The 18,149-nt window shown below is 51.8% G+C and overlaps 1 protein-coding gene across 8 annotated transcripts in view; it reads right to left on the bottom strand.

The window, feature by feature from the left end:
* MTSS2 (MTSS I-BAR domain containing 2) overlaps positions 1 to 17,067 on the bottom strand; it is a 443,751-nt gene extending 426,684 nt beyond the window's left edge. For 2 of the 8 annotated variants that reach the window (XM_069654885.1, XM_069654842.1), the window contains exon 1: positions 16,038 to 17,065. In XM_069654885.1, coding sequence (XP_069510986.1) covers positions 16,038 to 16,106 — 69 coding nt within the window. In that variant the 5' untranslated portion in view covers positions 16,107 to 17,065. Of the gene's footprint in view, positions 1 to 16,037 lie in introns of all 8 variants that reach the window. The other 6 variants (XM_069654876.1, XM_069654850.1, XM_069654833.1 and 3 more) reach the window with 5 other exon arrangements.
* Between the last annotated feature and the right edge of the window lie 1,082 nt (positions 17,068 to 18,149).

Raw genomic sequence — 18,149 nt, 5'->3', positions numbered from 1 at the left:
GTAGTACAAACGGACGCAACAGGAGGCAACTGGCATCCTCAAGGGCACAAGAGCCACAATTCTTTGCCGTGGCTTTAATGGCTTCAGCGCAAGATAGTGAAGCTCTCCAGGCCATGTCACCAGCAGGACCCTTTTGAAGTCCTCGCCATATTTAAAGCTCTGGTGTTGACGAGTGACGCAGTGTCTGTTCCAGTGCTTTAAGTGGGGTAAGAAATTGAGGTGGGGACCTCGTTTGGGGGCGTGGCTTTCATTGTGGGCGTGGCCTAAAAGTGCACAAATCATATTAAGGTGCGCAAACAAATATATAAATGTATGTGAGCATTTATATGTTTGTATGCGTACTACTATAGTTTGTGTTCTTTTCAAGCCATCTTTTATAAACATAGCAATGTTACATATTTCTATGTTTATAAAAGGTGGCTTGAAAAGTGCACAAACCATAGTAAGTTAGCCACACTTGTGTGCTTACCTTACTATGGTTTGTGTACTTTTCAAGCCACCTTTTATAAACAGACATTTGTAACATGTTTCTATGTTTCTATAAAATGGCTTGACACGTAAACAATTCAAGGCATCTTTTATAAAGCGTTGATGATGGACAAAACCCAAGGTGGCTTTGTCCGTCCACAAAGCTTTATAAAACATGCCTTGAATTGTGTACGTTTCAAGCCGTCTTTTATAAACATAGAAATATTTCTACGTTTATAAAAGATGGCTTGACACGTACACAATTCAAGGGATCTTTTATAAAGCTTTGCCAGTGGAGACAGGCACCTCGGGCTCTGTGATCTCTGCTCTGAGCCCGAGGCGCCTTTCACCCTCTGTGAACCTGCGGGCTCCGTGATCTAATCTGCATATTAGATCACTGAGCCCACGGGTTCTCGAGGGTCAGTGACCTGGGGAGGGCAAACAAAGCGACAGTAACTTCCTGTGATGACCCTGATGAGGGGTCATCAGAGGAAGTTACACTGACTGACAGAAGTGCCACCAGCCTCAGTGTCACTGTGGCTGGCTGGCACTTCTGTCAGCTTGCCTGACATAATGGCGGGCGGGCGCATCTCCCGTTGCGGCTGCGGCAGTGGTGGGATAATGCATCCAGCCAATGTTGTGTGGGACAGGAGGGCCCCGGCTCAGCCCCACTTTCTGGAGACTGCTGGGGCCGGCCCGGCAGGCCACGCCCCACTTAAAGCACTGGTCTGTGCAGAGGGTGTAACGTCAGGTGCGCACATCTTTCTCGGAAAATGTTGCAATTCTAGTCAACGGACCGTCTCAAGTAATGCCGTGCCAGCAGCGAGAAAGAAGAGGGGGCGATGAGAGCTACTGTTTGCGCACGGCTTGCTAGCAGTGCAGCATGCAGGCCTGAGCACCGCTGGGGGTTAGGGCGCGGGTGTGAAGCCTCAAACAAGGACGTGCACTTTGAGGCTGTAGGCAGCAGCACTGGCACAGCTTTTCCCAGCGTGCGTGGACCTCTCAGCCCCACACACTCATTCAACACCAAACGAATGCAATGTATACCATGCAACAGGAGCTACTGTCTCCCGAATCCCATAGTTCTGACTGGCCCCTCTTCGACCGCACTATTTCCCCCACCCTCTCTCCAGTCCCCCTTTATCCGTTCTCATTCTCTCCTCCACTTCTCTTCTCACTCTCCTGCGTTCAGCGCTGAGATACCACGCAGATACTGCATTCTTTAGACAAGTGGTTGGAAAGGACTTGAGATACCAGTAAATAAGGGGGGTTGGGGACTTTCTCTACAAGACAGGCTGACCTAAATCACTGCTCAGTTGGAGATTTGGTTGTTAAATTAAACAAGGCACAGTGAGGCAAGATGTTTTGCTCAGAATCATTTGTGTAATGTGGGGGAGCTGGGCTTTGCCTCGAGTTCCTGGTTCAACAGTTTGCAATTTAGATAGCGGGGTAGTAGTGGTGTGATAGTGGCCAGTGTTCTGGGTACCAGTGTGACTTTGATGTTGAGATTAAATAGTAAGATGCGTGAGGCACAAAGCTGGGAAGGTACCCAAGCAGATTGAGGAGCTGTGGCTGAGATCTGTTCCTAGCCTGCACACCACTGCACCTGTGTGTGAGGTCGACTCTGACCTTATGAAGAAATATGTTTACCCAAAACTGTTTCTATTAATGTTTCTGTATATTGGCAGGTTGGTTTATCTTGTGAGTTGATTGTTTGCAATTCAGATTTACATATTGGCAGGTTGGTTTATCTTGTGAGTTGATTGTTTGCAATTCAGATTTACTGGGCAGTCTACAAGTCAGAACTATTACACAATGTAAAAGTGTACAGCTTGACATTCAGTTAGTAAACAGGACATGTCTGCTGCTCAAAAAGCTGAAGAGGGAATATGAAAGATAAACTCTTCCCTGCTGTCTAAATTGCAAACTCTGGGACAAGGAAATCTACAATCAAATCCCAGCATCCCCACATAACACAGAGGATTCTGAGCAAAGCATTTTACCTCACTGTATCTTGTTTAATTTATTGACCAAATTCCAGTCACTGAGCAGTGATGTAGGTCAGCCTGTCTCAGAGAAACTCTCACCCGTATGTACTTTAGCCTGACATACTGTTTGTAAATAATCTTGAAGCAGCTTAGAACTATAGTTATCAATGCTTGCATTTATAAAGTGCACATTTTAAAAACATTGTCTTGCAAGAAGGTCATTTGACTTTCAAGTGCCAGTCTTTATTAGTAACTTTCATTTAAGAGATTTGCTTTTACTTTTTACATTTTTTTTACCACAGTTGCATTTGTAATATAGGGGACACTTGTATGGATCCCTACAAATAAAATTGGACATTGTTTTGCCTGAACGTTTTGAAGGGGTGCTGGCGTGGGTGCTACTCGTGCTGTGATGGTGGCCACTGGGGTACCTGGTTACGAGCAAGTGCTGAAGAGTAGCAGCTGACAAGTACTGGTCACAAATCATTATGATGGTGAGTCAGGGACTGGAAAATGTGCTGCTATATGCTGGCTACTTGTACCTTACAAAAGCCTGGCTAGCTTCTGCTTCCAACAACTACCAACTGCACCTCCTCAGAGGTATTCTTCCTTTCCTCTCCTTCCCCCAGAAGCTCACTGTCTCTAGAACTCTGGTCCTCTCTAGGCTGGACTACTGCAACATCCTCTTTCTAAATCTGCCTGCTTCTACTCTCTGCAACTCATCCAGAACAGGACTGTGAGACTTGTCCTCGGCCTCAAGCACAGGGATCGTATCTCTCCAGCACTGAAATCTCTGCATTGGCTCCCAGTGGCTGTGAGGATTAAGTTCAAGACCCTCTGCATTGTCCACAAGGCCTTCTGGGGCCTGGGGCCTCAATACCTCCAACACTCTCTTTGTAAATACCTTCCTACTCAAGCTCTTCGCTCCTCCACCTCCAACTTCCTCAGGGTCAGTCTCTTCTCCAAGCAAAGAATTGGTGGTAGATCTCTTTCTTCGGCTGGGGCCTCCCTGCCTCTCTGAAAGTCAAGGAGAACCTTCTCAGATTCCGGAAGCACCTCAAGACCTTCCTCTTTGCTTCTGCCTTCTCTCTTCCTCTTCCCCTGCTGATTTCCTGTCTGATACTGCACTGGTCACCTAGCTACCCTCTGATTTCTGGCCCAGGTCGCTACCTGCCCAGTTGCACACCCCCACTGCCTCCTGGCAACCCTTGCACTTGGGTTTGTATCTTTAATCCTACAGTCCCCCTACCTGCACTTTTGGGCACCTACTGCCTGCACTTACCCTTGCACCTGCCACCTGCTGGCTGCACTTCTTGTTATTGTTTTGATCCCATATACAGCACTGCCCCCGCTTTTCCCCTGGCACTTTTCCCCTCCCCCCTCCACTGCACTTGCGCGATCTCAATGTCACTTGGCCTAATAAGATAGTTGTCTCTGTCCTCCCTCTGTTCCCCCTTCCTTGCCTCGTCGCGCCTTGAAACACTTGTGTACATGCGCATTATAAATGCCATATCATATCAAGGTACCATATATCCTGCTCATGTTATGTTGTGTTCTCCTATGTGTATACCTGCCCAATAGTGTGGGGACACGACCTACAGCATGGCCCCCTTTCACCTATAGGCCAGTATCACGGTCAAGAGTGTAGTCTCTATATTCAGCAACGAAAGAGTTTGGTAAGAAGCGCAGTCATCCAGCAAAATCTGTTTCGGATGAATTGTGTCCTCCAATGTATTCCACATCTTTGACATGTAATGTCCACAGCTGTGCACTTCGGAACCTTTTTCGGCAGAGGGCGTCCTGCGTCGATGACGTTGGGTCAATGTCCCTCGAAGGCCTCCGTCGAGGGCGACGTCACCGGATGTTATAAATAGGATGCACGGCACCCATAGCCTCAGTTCCTTTTTTTCCGCAAACGTGTTTGCTTCGAGAACTCGGCACGCCTCGCGTGTTTCATCGTAGAGATGTCTTCTTCGACCACTCCAACTCCACGGTCTGGCTTCAAGACTTGCCGGGACTGCAAGTCTAAAATGACGATCACTGACCTGCATTGCATTTGTTTGTGGTGCTTGGGTGACAGTCACGACACTGACGACTGTTCAAAATGCCAGTCGCTGACTGCCAAGGCCTTGCAGGAGTGTAAGGTGAAGCTTCAGGTAAGTAGGGGTTCTAAGCCCAGTAAGTCTCGAAAATCGAAATCCAAAGGGGTGTCCACCGACGACTCGAGAGGTGACTCTCTGCGTTGGGAGGAGGCCCTGGGTTCTCGGTCCCGGAGTGTTTCCCGCCATTCTTCTTCCTGGTCGCAGCATTCTTGGAAGCGCCGTCACCGGTCGCCTTCCCCGTCCTCCTCGGAGGATGGCGCTGCGAGGAAAGTGGCATGCCCGACGAAGTCCTCGACTCTGGAGGAATGGGCTGCTTTTAAGGAGCAGATATTGGCGATTTATCAATCGCAGGGCATGGTCCCGGTCACGCCTTTTGATGAAGCCGACAGGGAACAGTCTCGTACCGCGGCTCGCATGCCTTCGGGCTCGGATCTGCGACGCGACTCGCATTGGGAACCGTCGAGGTCCCGTTCGTACAAGGCTTCAGAAAGTCGCAAGAGATGTGCTTCCAGGTCTCGGTCCTCGTCCCCAGCGAGACCGCTGCAACCTGCTAAGGGCTCGAAGCCTGCGTTGACTCGGACGTCAAGGCTTTGCCGGTCGGGGCCGTGTTCCTCTGACTCAGACGTCGAGGCTTTGCCTTCTTAACAGCCATCGTTGCCGTCGGCACCATTGTCGACGCCAAAGCCTTTGGCGCTGTCAACGCCAAAACTGTCGACGCTCTTGGCGTCGAAGCCTTCGGCGCCCTCGATGCATTCGGGGATTTTTGCCCAAAATGTACCGTTGGAGTTCCCTGATCTGGTGGATCCTCCAAGGAAGGCTACTGCTAAGTTTGTGAGGCCAGTGGTGGACACCAGGCCCTCTCCTGTCCCCAGGCCAGGTTTTCACTTCCCTCTGGGTGACATATATGAGGAGGAAGAAAGGTCTGACTTTGAGGACCCTGTTGAGAATGATGTGGCTCCTGTCTTTTCTGGAGAAAGTCAATTGGAGGAGTTAAGGCAAACCCTCCATGATGACAGTGGGTTGGACACTTCTCTGGAAGTGGAATTTGGCAGGCCTGAGCCTGGGCTCATGCTGAGTCGTCATACAGTAGGCTCATGGTTGGCGACCCCAGCTACTTATCCACTCACCCCACTCCCGAGAGTTTGGTGGTTCAGGCGGCTACGGCCACCTCGAGGCAGGCGGCGTACCCTACCATCCCTCCTGATAGGGATGACAAATGCTTCGACGGTTGGGCTCGCAAGGTATTTTCTGCGAGGAGTATGGCATTGAAATAAGCCAACTCACTTGTGCCTTAGCAAGGTTTTCACACACTCTGTGGAACTGTTTCTTTAGCAGCTGAGCATATTCCTGAGGGGGAAGAAAGGGATGGGTTCCTTGCTCTCGTGCAAGATGGCAAGGATGCCATGTGTGAATCCCTTCAGTCAGGTTTGGATACGGCCAACGTTGTTAGCCAATCCATGGCTGCGAGCACCGTTATATGCAGGTTTGCGTGGTTGCGGAAGTCGGGTTTTGCCCCGGATGTGCAAGCCTGTCTTTTGAACATGCCCTTTGATGGCGCACATTTGTTTGGCAATAAGGTTGACGAGAGCCTTGAGAAGTTGCAGACCTCGAAAGATGCTGCAAAATCTTTAAGCGCAGCTGTGAGTCAACCTTGCCTTTTCGTCCTAGGGGACAGCAGTGGAGGGGAGGTTCTTTTCATTACTACTCCTCCTTTGGTGGAACGAGAGGGGCCGCCAGTCAAAGGGGTCCGCGAAAAAGTACCCGGGGTGGTTGGGGAAATAGAGGTGCCTCAGGTGACTGCCTCTTTGCCTTCGGGCACAGCCGCAGCTGCTCCAAAACAGTCATGAGGCCATGTCCCATGGTTTGCCGGTTGGGGGCAGACTGTCTCAGCATCTCGAAGAGTGGCAAGCCATTACTTCGGATGCGTGGGTCTGCATACCATAGCCCATGGCTACTGCCTTGCCTTCCTAAAGCGGCCTCATGACAATCCACCGGGGAAACTCTCTTTGAAGCTTCCAGATTCGCTCCTTGTGCAGGAAATCTTGACCCTGCTGGAGAAAGGTGCTATAGAACTGGTGCCTTTAGCGGAGAGGAACAAAGGATGGTATTCCCCTTATTTTTTTATCCCAAAGAAAGACGGGGGATTGAGAACCATCCTGGACTTGCGTTGGTTAAAGACACTTCTTAGGAAAGACAAGTTCAAGATGGTTACTCTTTCTCAAGTCCTCCAGGCCCTTCAACTTCAGGATTGGTTGGTGTTTCTGGACCTACAGGATGCTTACTTTCATGTGCCGATTCATCCCAAACACAGAAAGTACCTGAGGTTTGCGGCTGGCGACTCGCACTTTCAGTTTCGGGTCCTGCCATTCGGATTGACCTCCGTCCGAGGGTCTTCACAAAGCTAGTGGTGGTGGTGGCAGCGTATCTCGGGCGAGGTGGGATTCACGTCTACACCCACCTGGACGCCTGGCTGATCGGTGCGCGCTCTCCGGAGCAAGCATTGGCTCACCTCGGTCTCACCTGTCGCTCCCTCCACAGGCTGGGCTTCTCCCTCAATTTCAAGAAGTCGCATCTGACACCTTCCCAACAGCTCCAGTACATAGGGGTTATGTTGGACACATCCTTGGGGAAGTGCTCACCTCCCAAGATGAGGGCTCATCACATTGTGCAGATGGTGGACAAGTTTCAATGTGCCCAGAGTCTCCCAGCTTTTGAATTCTTAAGGTTGCTTGGCCTCATGACATCCTGCATTTTTCTGGTGCCATAGGCCAGACTGAGGAGGAGATCCCTGCAATGGGTCCTCAAGATGCAGTGGTCGCAGTTCTCAGGCAAGATGTTGGATCCCGTTCAGATTCCACTCTCTGTCTCTCAGGATCTTCTGTGGTGGGCCAACGAAGGGAATCTGATGAAGGGGGAGCCGTTTTGGCAACCATTGCCGGAGGTGACTGTAGTGACGGATGCTTCCCTCACAGGATGGGGCGCTCATGCCAACGCCTTGACCGCCAGCGGTCGTTGGTCTCTGTCTGAGTCCAAACTCCACATCAACCTGTTAGAGCTGAGGGCCTTCAGGCTTTCTGCTGTCTGTGCGGGCGAAGAGTGTCCTGATCATGACGGACAACAGTGGCCATGCATTACCGCAACAGAAAAGGGGGTGTAGGATCACTCCCGTTGTGCGGAGCGGCAATGCAGCTCTGGTTCTGGGCCATCCAGCAGGGAATTTAGATCTCGGCAGTTCATCTGGCCGGAGATGGAAATGCGCCAGCGGACACTCTGAGCAGGCAGAGCACGGTCTCTCACGAGTGGGAGTTGGCTCAGGAAGTTCTTCAGGAGATCTTCGCCCTTTGGGGAACCCCGCAAGTGGATGACTTCGCCACCAGTGCCAACCAGAAGTGCAAGAGATTCTGCTCAAGGGAATTTCCTCAGAGAGGAGCCTTAGGAGACGTGTTCGTAGTGGATTGGTCATTCCCAATGCTGTACGTGTTTCTTCCAGTCCACGTCATTCCTCAAGTGTTACGGAGGTTCGGGTCTCACATGATCCTCATTGCTCCAGATTGGGCCAGGAGAGCGTGGTACCTGGACCTTCTTGAAATGTCCATCTGCCCTCCACGGCGGCTTCCCTAGCGAGAGGATCTGCTCTCGCGAGAGGGGGGTCAGGTTCTCCATCCAGCGGTCAGGACTCTCAACCTTCACGCTTGGTATCTGAAAGGTTGAGATATAAGGATTGGTACCTCCCAGATGATGTGATGGAGGTGTAGCTTTCGGCCAGAAAGCCGGCAACAAAATCCCTGTACCACTACCGTTGGCGCAAGTTTTGTGACTGGTGCAGAGGACAAAATGTTGATCCTTTTCAGTGTTCCATTCCTATGGTTTTGTCTTTCTTACTTTCTTTGGCCCACAGGGGCCTTCGTGTAGGTACATTAAAAGTTTCCTGGCGGTGCTGTCTATATTTAAGCGCTCGGCTGAAGAATGTTCTTACTTTAAGATTCCTTTGATTTCTCAGTTTATTAAAGGACTGACTAATACATTCCCACCGTCCCCTTTCCAGGTGCCGGTTTGGGATTAGAATTTGGTTTTGAAATGTTTAATGGGTGCTCCATTTGAACCTTTGCACTCTTGTCCTTTGATATTTTTGTCCTTCAAGACAGTGTTCTTGGTTGTGGTTACTTCCGCTCGCAGAGCGAGTGAATTGCAGGCACTTTCATCTAAGCCACCCTCTACTGTGTTCCACAAGGACAGGGTTGTACTGTGGGTACATCCTTCCTTTCTGCCTAAGGTAGTTTCTGAATTTCATTTGAGCCAGAGGTGGTTCTTCCATCTTGCTATCCTCCTCCTCCTCCTGGTAAGGAAGAAGAGTGGCTCCATCGGTTGGATCCGAGGAGAGCTCCGAGCTGTAACATTTCTTGTATGTCCAGGGTCAGAGTGGACGATGAACTCTTTGTAGGATATGCTGGACACCGTTTGGGCCAGGCTGTTACCAAACAGACCTTGTCCAGGTGGATTATCCTCACCATTACTGAGTGTTACCAATTGGCGGGTAAGGACCCTCCTGAAGGGTTGCATGCTCATTCCACTAGGGGCGTGGCTACTTCCACCGCCCTCCAACGGGGAGTTCCTATTGGGAATATTTGTGAAGCAGCGACATGGGCTTCTATCCACACTTTTTTTAAACATTACTCCCTGGATACGATTCATGGTCAAGATATGGCCTTTGGTAAGGTGGTTATTTATTCCACCCTCTGATTAGGTACTCTAAATTCTTTTCCCTCCTCCTTTTTCTGGTGCTGCTTTGGGAGTCAAAGATGTGGAATATGTTGGAGAACACAATCAATTGGAAGAACAAGTTACTTACCAACTGGTAACATTCTTTCGACTGGATGTTCCTCCAACGTACCCCACATCGCCCTCCCGACTTGCCCCTCTGGAGAATTTCCTATGCGATTGCAGCTTACGTTTCCGCAAGGCTATGTGCAGTCCAGCAGGCATTGGATTGGTGCCACACGTTCTGGGGGAAAAAACATAAACTGAGGCTACGAGCGCTGTGCGTCCTATTTATAACATCCAGTGATGTCGCCCTCGACGGAGGCCTTCGAGGGACATCGACCTGACGTCATCGACGCAGGACGCCCTCTGCCAAAAAAGTTTCCGGAGTGTACAGCTGTGGGCATTACATGTCAAAGATGTGGAATACGTTGGAGGAACATCCAGTTGCATGAACGTTACGAGTTGGTAAATAACTTGTTCTTCTGGGCCGGGCCCATATCTGTGGTTCATTCCCACTCTGCGTCATTATAGAGAGAGGTCTAGAGCCAGTGGTCGAAGAGGGCGGGAGAAGTTGGAAGCGCTGCTCCTCTACTTTTATGTTGTTGTAAGTTTGACTGTTCCTATACTTTTAATTTAAAAAGAAACCGTTCCGAAATGGCTTAGTTTTAAAATGAAAGTGTAGGAAGAAGTTAAACTTTCACTTAAGTGCACTGCACTGAACATTCCCTTAAAGAGCAGATGAATTTGTTTGGGGGTTTGGATTGTGTGCGAGCGGTGTGCGGCGATGGGGTTTGTGGGGAGCGGGGGGCGGCGATGGGGTTTGTGGGGAGCCAGGGCGCGGCGATGGGGTTTTTGGGGAGCCGGGGCAGGCCAGCGGGGAACACAGTTCCACTACTTCTTTTCATACACTTGGACCACCGCCTGTAACTGGGGCTTGGTGGCGGAGAGCAGCTTAGCTGCTGCAAGTGGCTTGGAAGAGACAGGCTATAGGACATGGAGCTGGGGCCTGTCCGTCAAACCCAGCTGCCTCCCCAGCACCACGCCGGGGTCCCATTTTGCAGGGCGCAGGACCCTTTTTTGATCCCGACCCGCGTTCACATCTGGCGCCAGCAGTGAGTACTGGTTGAGTTTCTGTTCATCGAGTCTCACTGTTGCGCGTGTCTGGGGCCTGCATAAAAATGTGCAGGCATAAGGTCAGCGAAAGCAAGGGGTGCAACTGTAAGATGACCTTAGGACATGGCAAAATCATTCTCAGGTTGGTCATTTGGGGTCAGACAGAGTGACAGATGTAATCGTGCATTTACATGATTTATAAGAGGGTGGAATAAACTCGATATACTGAAACATCGAAAACTAGCTATGAAGCCGGTAAGGATATATGCACTGGTAGAGAAAAGACACAACAGGTAACTAAACACGCGCCATCTTACAGTTTTCTATCTGCAGACAAATTACAGCAATAGATGTTAGGGAGCAAAAAAGCTACTGTCACATTGAAAACATTGTAATGGGTGGAGCAGTGAATTGCCTAAACTCATTCGGAAGCCCATCGACTCCTAAGGGGCTCGTGCATGGAAACACGACCCAGGGTTTGAAATTGCAGGGATCTATTGAGCTCCCGATTCTACCCTGGCCAACTGGTGCCTTGCAAACCTGCGTTTCTGACATTTCCTTGCAGTGTTTGAGAGCGTAAATAAAGAAGTATTAGCACACATTTAAATATAATGGGTCATGCAAAAGGTGCCACCCACGTGTGAAGCTTAGATTTTAAATGCACAGTGCACTCCCTCCTGGTTCCCTGGGCTAGCTTCTGCGCACTGGGTGATGCCAGCCACCCAGAAGCTGGTTCTAGCTCCTGCTAATTGCATCTTAATTTCGAACCCTGTCTATCCACAGAGAGCCAAAGCTAGGAAGACCATGATACAAAAATCTATTGCAAGTTTGAAATCTAAATTTCCCCCGAAAGCATGGTTTGCTTATTATCCCTTAACTGCTGGGTTGTTATGCATGTCTATGCAAATAGGACGAGCCTCGGCGCTTAAGAGTTAATGTATGGGGGATATGCGTCCTGTACGTTGGTGGATACAGGACCACGGAATCTTAGGCAAGGCCCACCCACAATCTGCAGTGCCCACTCTGCAGCACTGTCTGGGCATTTACAGATGTTAATGTCACTGGGGAGGGCCCAGCTACATTGAGACCCCACTTGTTGGACAGTCCTGGCTACGCCTATGGGCCTACATAATAATGCTTTACCACACCCTACTTCTCAGTCTGAGGGCGGGATGGACTGGCCTTTAGCGAACTCTGGAGATTTCCCGGTGGGCCTCTGCACCCTGGGCCTCTTTTCTGTGGTATTTCCAAATTTTCTCATAGGAAAAGCATTGGGCCTGCTGAAAATGTGTCATATTGGGTCACTTTGAACTTTATTTCCAGGGCCTCTTTTGGTCCCCAGTAATTATTTCCAGGGCCTCTTTTAGGTCCCAGTCCAGCCCCGAGTAAGGCAGAGCCCCCATGAGCGCCAACACCACACATGCAAATTGCTTGGCATCTATACAGAACTGTAAAGTGAAAGACATCGGATCAAGAATGCCCCTAGCGCAGGGGCTGAAGTTACACATCTAAAGTCTTAAAATAAGGCAAGCCCAGGTCGGCACAGGAAGGCCCTCCAACACCACACTATGGACTCCAATCCACCACAGGGCACTGCCAAGAACAAGAAACCTATTCGCCACATTTAGGCCATTCAGAACAAGGCAGTAGGTGTCACACTCCCTGGCCGTGAGACATTGAACCCACCCATATGCCAAACAGCAATAGTGGGGCAACAGTCTCATACCACTATGGTCATAAGATGGTGTCAGAGGAGACCAAGGTCCCTGCACCAACCCCCGGTGGTCCCACCTTTCCTGCTGTCTGCAAGCCTATGCACAGTCCCTTCCAGCTTGACCAGCACTCTCCAACAACTATTTTGAAAGGGCGGACAGCACATCTGCCACCAAGGCGAGTCACCCAAGTGACATCACAGGAAGTGATGGCACACGACCTTCAGGTGCGTCCAACAGCTGTGTTTCCACCCAGAACATTCAAACACACACTATCGCATTCCTACTCATTCACCCACCAGTCACTAACTCATACACGTTCACTTACATCCACTCTCACTGCATTCTTCACACAGGCACACCCACCCACCCATTCAAACACACACATTATCACATTTCTTCTAATTCACCCACAGCTCACTGACCCATAGCACATACATCTGACACGCACTTCACACATGCAAAATACACATCACATTTAACATTTCAAAAAGCCTTCTTACCTGTTTTTGCAGCTTTGGCCCATCACTCCAGGCCAAATTCTGCTCCTCCGTGCTGCTCACAAACAGGAACTAGGAAGCTGGGAGAGCTTCCTGGTTCCTGTATATGAGCCAGGAGGAAGCAGAGGACAAGGGGTTGGAGTTGAACGTGGCATGTGACACGAGCCACATGTCATGGTCAGCTCTTCCTTCTTGCGGTGCAAGCCCTGGCCCAGCCTTCACCCTGCTGGGTGAGGACTGGGCTGGCCACCCCCAGACCTGGTGTGGTGAGGCCCCTGATACTCCAGTGCCCAAGAACTTCCATGGTGACCACTAAATGACGTCCCTGGCCATATGATGTAAATTATGCAAGGATAACGTGAACCTAGGCCTTGCATTTGATGAATTTGAGGTTCTTTTGTCCATAGATAAAGAACTGACCCAGAATGACCTGAAGGGACTTCCCCGGGAATGCACACGGTCCTCCAATGGGATGTCCATGGCTTAGAACTCGGTCTCGCCTACAAAGCCAGCAAAGTAAACCACTGCCCACAGCTCCTATCCCATAAGTACACACTTACTTTCATCTACCACAAACCTTCCAGCCACCCACTCTATCAAACTCCACATAGCTATGGGCCGCCATGACGTGAAACAGAAACACTCAATGCCAACAGCCTTGACCCCAACCTGAAAGACCATTATATGCCCGCACAAACAAGACCGGTCCACCAGGGGAACTCGCATCTGATTTCCAAATACCCACCCCACTCTTCCTATCTGCATGAATCTGCACTGCCATGGCATCTGCCCGATCTAAATTCTCTCCCCAACCTGCGCAACCCATTCTTTTCTTGCAGGACCAGGAACTAAGAGGCCAGAGTTCGCACTACATAAGACCCGGTGGCTTGGCAACGATCATATGTTGCTGCGGCTGCCTGTCACACTCCGATTTAGGCCGGGTGCAGCAAAGCTGGCTATGCCCACACTCGGGCAAAACTCGGTTCCTTGTGCTAAGCCCCGTGCACCCACTCGTCCGCCATTTCTTTTCCTGGCCAAAAGCTTTGAGAGCACCCAAGACCCTTAAGCAAGATTCTCCAATGAGGGCTCATCTTCCACAGTGGCCTGTCTGTAGATTCACTATTGCGCCCATTAGTGAACGGCTCCACGTCCCACCTGCGCCCGGTCCATGCACCCAGTAGGCAGGCCAGAGCTCTGCTACCCGGCCGCCTCGTGTCTGGGGTGTGGGGCACTGAGCACGTCACTCACTCTGGCTCCCCAGACCTCACCTGAATTGCAGGCCCGGCTACCCAGTGCCCAAGGCGGGGCGCGCCTTATCCGGCCATCATCTGGTGGGAGTGAAGGGGGCGGGGCTGAGGGGGCCATAGCCCCTTGCCATTTGGTGGTAGCCCAAGAAAGAAGCTCAGCTAGGGGCATCAACCAAAAGGCTAGCTAGCCCCGAGCCCCAACAGTGCCGATATTAGTGTAACCTCAGATCGTCCTCCACCCGCCCGTGCCACGAGATTGGCATTACAAAATTCAGGGAAGGTGCAAGGAAGCGTCTTTTCGGCCGCTACACCTGGGGAGCCTTTTCTAGTCTAGACAACGAGGTCATTACGTGGGCACCCTTGCGCCTGCGGTATCCCCCCCCCCCCTTCTTCTTACTGTTATTCATTACCAATTCTAGTGCTTTGAGGCTTCCGATCGGTAGTATTAAGCGCTTTATTTTAAAAAAAAATGGATCCCTTCCATACGGTAACGCGTGCTGACACCACCGATTTCTATTGGCGCAAAAAGATACAATTATATGGGCAATGCCCCACCACACTCGATGGCATCCTATAGACCCCGACCGCCGTGTACATTCTTACAGCTCCCAGCTGCCAGCTCAGTGCCCCGCTCGCGCTCCCACTTCCCGCACCGTCTCCTGCTACTGTCGGCGGTGTGAAGCGACCTCTGGGCACTATATGCACTATACATATGAACATGTATCATAACACGATGTATGGCAGTGACGTAGCTTCTCGCTGCATGCAGTGGGTGCCCGGTCCAATGCAGAGTGTTAACGCTTGTGTCTCCTTCCAGCGGAGGGGGCGGGGAGATGCTCTGACAGACCAGTGACGGAACGCGCTGCCAGTTGCTCAGCGCTGTCATTAACCCTTTCACCCTGCCTGCCTTTGATGATAAACGGGAGCCGGGTGGGCGGGGGCACGATCTGCCCTGCGCCTGACAGGCATGCCACTGCAGCCCGCTGCGGGTTGCAGCTCAGAGGGGACAGCGGGCGTTACAATCCTCCCCATCGCCCAATCGCGTGGTCCGCACCCCAATGCCTCTCTAAGGATAGGTGCCCTCCAAACCCTTTACTAGGTCGGACGAAACACCCAAAAAGCAACAACACAACCAATGAATGTTGTTCTCGTCTTAAACAATACGTTCTGATCACTGGATCGCATTCAGGAACTGACCTGAAATGCCCATTTCCACTTCTGTGTATAGAACACGGCTGATGCCAGGAGAATGGCAAAGCATTCGGAAGCCGGCGCCCCCCCCCTCCCCCCTCCTCCCTCCTCCCCACCCCTACTCTGCAGCCATTCCGCTTGCACTGGCGGTAGCACCGCACAGCTGCATCCCCCGGCCGCCAAAGGGTTAACCCCGCCCCCTTTCGTTTATTTAATTCATTCTTTTCCGCCCATGCAATGACAGCATTGTCTGGAGTGAAGGCGGCTGCGGGCAGCCATAGAGGGAGCTCTCAGCGGCGCAAAGAGATGCTTGCCCCAACCCCTTTACACGATATGGGAGGGGGCTAGGGGGTGCGTGCCCTGAGCCCTGCATAAGACGTTGCCCCTTTGCTATAAACGAACATGAAGAGACATATTGACCCAGGTGGCAAAGGGTGCCAGAGAGAGACACATACACCAGAAGAGGTGCCATATCCTGAAGAGGCTAAACGGGCTCCGTGTCTGTGGAGTGCACGTTCTCCGGACTTGCCTTTCATGGAGCTGGGGGCTCACAATCGACACACTAACGCACATAAAGACGGCTTCGAGGCGCTATAGAGACAAGGGTGGGATTTGCCTAGGTCCTCCCGCACATTGGAGCGGACGGGAAGGGGCCATTGCGGCAGCGTGGGAGAGACGCAGGGCAAAAGCCACCCCTGCGTGCACGGCACTGCATGGCCGTGACAGCCAGACAGACAGAGGTAGCGCCCCCAAAACAAACAACAGACACATTCACGCGCACATCTGTGCACGCGCAATGCAATGCGGAGTAAAGGCACAGAGGCCCCCCACTTTCTCTGCATCGGAAGCCACCCCCACTGCTGGCAGACTGAGGTCATATATTATGATGAAGCGCTAAGATTCCACCCTGTTTGTGGTGGGCGCTGTGCACTTAGCTATTATCTACGGCTCTTACCTTCATGTCATTGATGATGGCCTGGAAGAGGCCCCCCAGGGCCCCGCATTCCTTGTCCACCGTCTCCATGATCCGCAGGTAATATCCCAAAGGAAGGAATAGGGGGTGATGAAGTGGGCTGCTGCCCGAGCCCCGGAAAACAGACACAATCCAAACCCAATCCACGCAAGCGGGCACACAGGGGGGACGCGGTCCGTCACAGGTCCATCGAGGAGCGGGGAGTTGGGATGTCAGCAGGGCGGCACATCCAGCGCTCTGCGGGCTCGGCGAGGTGGGACATGCGGCGAAGAGGGGCGGCCGCTGTGACTGGCTGGGGGGCAGTGAAGGCTCCTGTGGTCTGCGTGCACTCTCACCATCCGGCTGCCCCCAGCTCCAGGGAGGGGGATATCCTGGCTCCCATAGCCACGTCTTGGGCGAGCCCACTGCGCCTGGGGGTCGGCATTGGCGCCACAGCGGGAGGTGCACCCCGGGGGGCAGCGAGGCGACCACCGACAGACGAGCGGATGCCGGGATGCAGAGAGAGAATGCCGGGTGTGCAGTGCACTACAGGGGGGCAGAGAGATGAGCACAGTGTAATCAGGGGGTGATTATGCAGTGACAGGAGGAAGGGGGGCACCGGGGGCGCAATGCCGAGCGCTGCTGACAGGGAGGCGCTGTGCGGTGCGGCAGCCTCTCGCCGGGGCAGTGGAGGCAGCAGCCAGTGCAGCAGGCAGTAATCCGATCAGACAGGCAGCGGCAGCAGCAGCAGCAGCAGGAGAGGAGGAGGAGGAGCCTGGGCCGCGGCTGTCACATGGACCATGCAGAGGGGGAGTGACCCGCCTGTCGGGCAGCCACTGTGGGAAAGGCAGGGCGCAGGAGATGCCCGCTCAATGCCTTTGAAATCCGAGAGCCCGGGGGCTGCCTGCCTCTCTGCCTCTTTCTCCCAGCCCCGCTGCAGATGACCTGGGAAGGGACAGAGAGGAAGGGGGTGCTGCTGGAGGAAGGAAGTACATCGCCTGCCATTGGTTTGGCGACTGTGAAGCCATCCTTTAATCCTGGCTGGGAAGCGCGGCGGTCCTCAATGAAAGAGCCTCGTGTTAAAAGGGGCCCTTTATCCAGCTGAGCTGAATGGACAACGAGAAGCTGCCCCTCGTGTTTGCCACCTATTCAGCATGGCTGGTGAAGAAACTAGGCTGCCTAGCAGGGAATTGGAGCGCCCAAAAACGGCCTTCTAACCGCAAGGAGCCTAAGGAAAGCCCCATGCATTTATGTATGGAATGATTAAAAGTCGCATTCATTCGTCTGTGATTTTTTTTTTAAAGACGCTTTACAAAGTTTGTAACCTAAATAATACCAGTACCCCTCAGTCTTGGTCCTCATTTCATCCATCTCGGTAGAACTAAAGCCCGAGACAACTTTTGAGGGTCTGACATGTGGCCTGCAGGTGACCTACAGGCAGAGATGGAAGTGTAATATAAGTCACTGGCACGCTGTACCACTAGTTCCTGTGCTTTTTACAGAGTGTACCTTTAGCTCAAGAAACGAATCCTTGAGGCTTTGTCTTTCTCCTGAGCCAAATATAGAATGGGTTCAGGCTGGACATTCAAGCACTGCCAGCTTCCCAAGTCTCAGCTAGGCAGACACACCCATGGGGGCCAGCCGGGGCTCTGCAGATCCTTAAGGTGCTCAGGTTGCAAGCACCTTTCCTTTATCAGTGGCAGGGCCTTTCATGCGCATGATGGACCATTTCCAACAGGGGTGGACTGGCCTATAGGGAACTCTGGAGATTTCCCGGTGGGCCTCTGCACCCTGGGCCTCTTTTGTGTGATATTTCCAAATTTTCTCATAGGAAAAGCATTGGGCTTGCTGAAAATGTGTCAAATGGGGCTACTATGAACCTTATTTCCAGGGCCTCTTTTGGTCCCCAGTAATTAATTCCAGGGCCTCTTTTAGTTCCCAGTCCACCCCTGATTTCCAACTCCAAGAGCTCGCAAAGCACCAGCTACCTTGCAGATCTGTGCTAGTGGAGACCTTGCAGATCTGTGCTAGTGGAGACCTTGCAGATGTGTGGTAATGAAGACCTTGCAGATCTGTGCTAGTGGAGACCTTGCAGATCTGTGCTAGTGGAGACAT

The sequence above is a fragment of the Ambystoma mexicanum genome, chromosome 1p, assembly GCF_040938575.1.
Source record: "Ambystoma mexicanum isolate Mex_15411 chromosome 1p, UKY_AmexF1_1, whole genome shotgun sequence".
Taxonomy (NCBI): Eukaryota; Metazoa; Chordata; class Amphibia; order Caudata; family Ambystomatidae; genus Ambystoma; species Ambystoma mexicanum.
The sequence above is the reverse complement of the archived record's forward strand: the minus strand, read 5'-3'. Positions and strand labels throughout refer to the sequence as shown.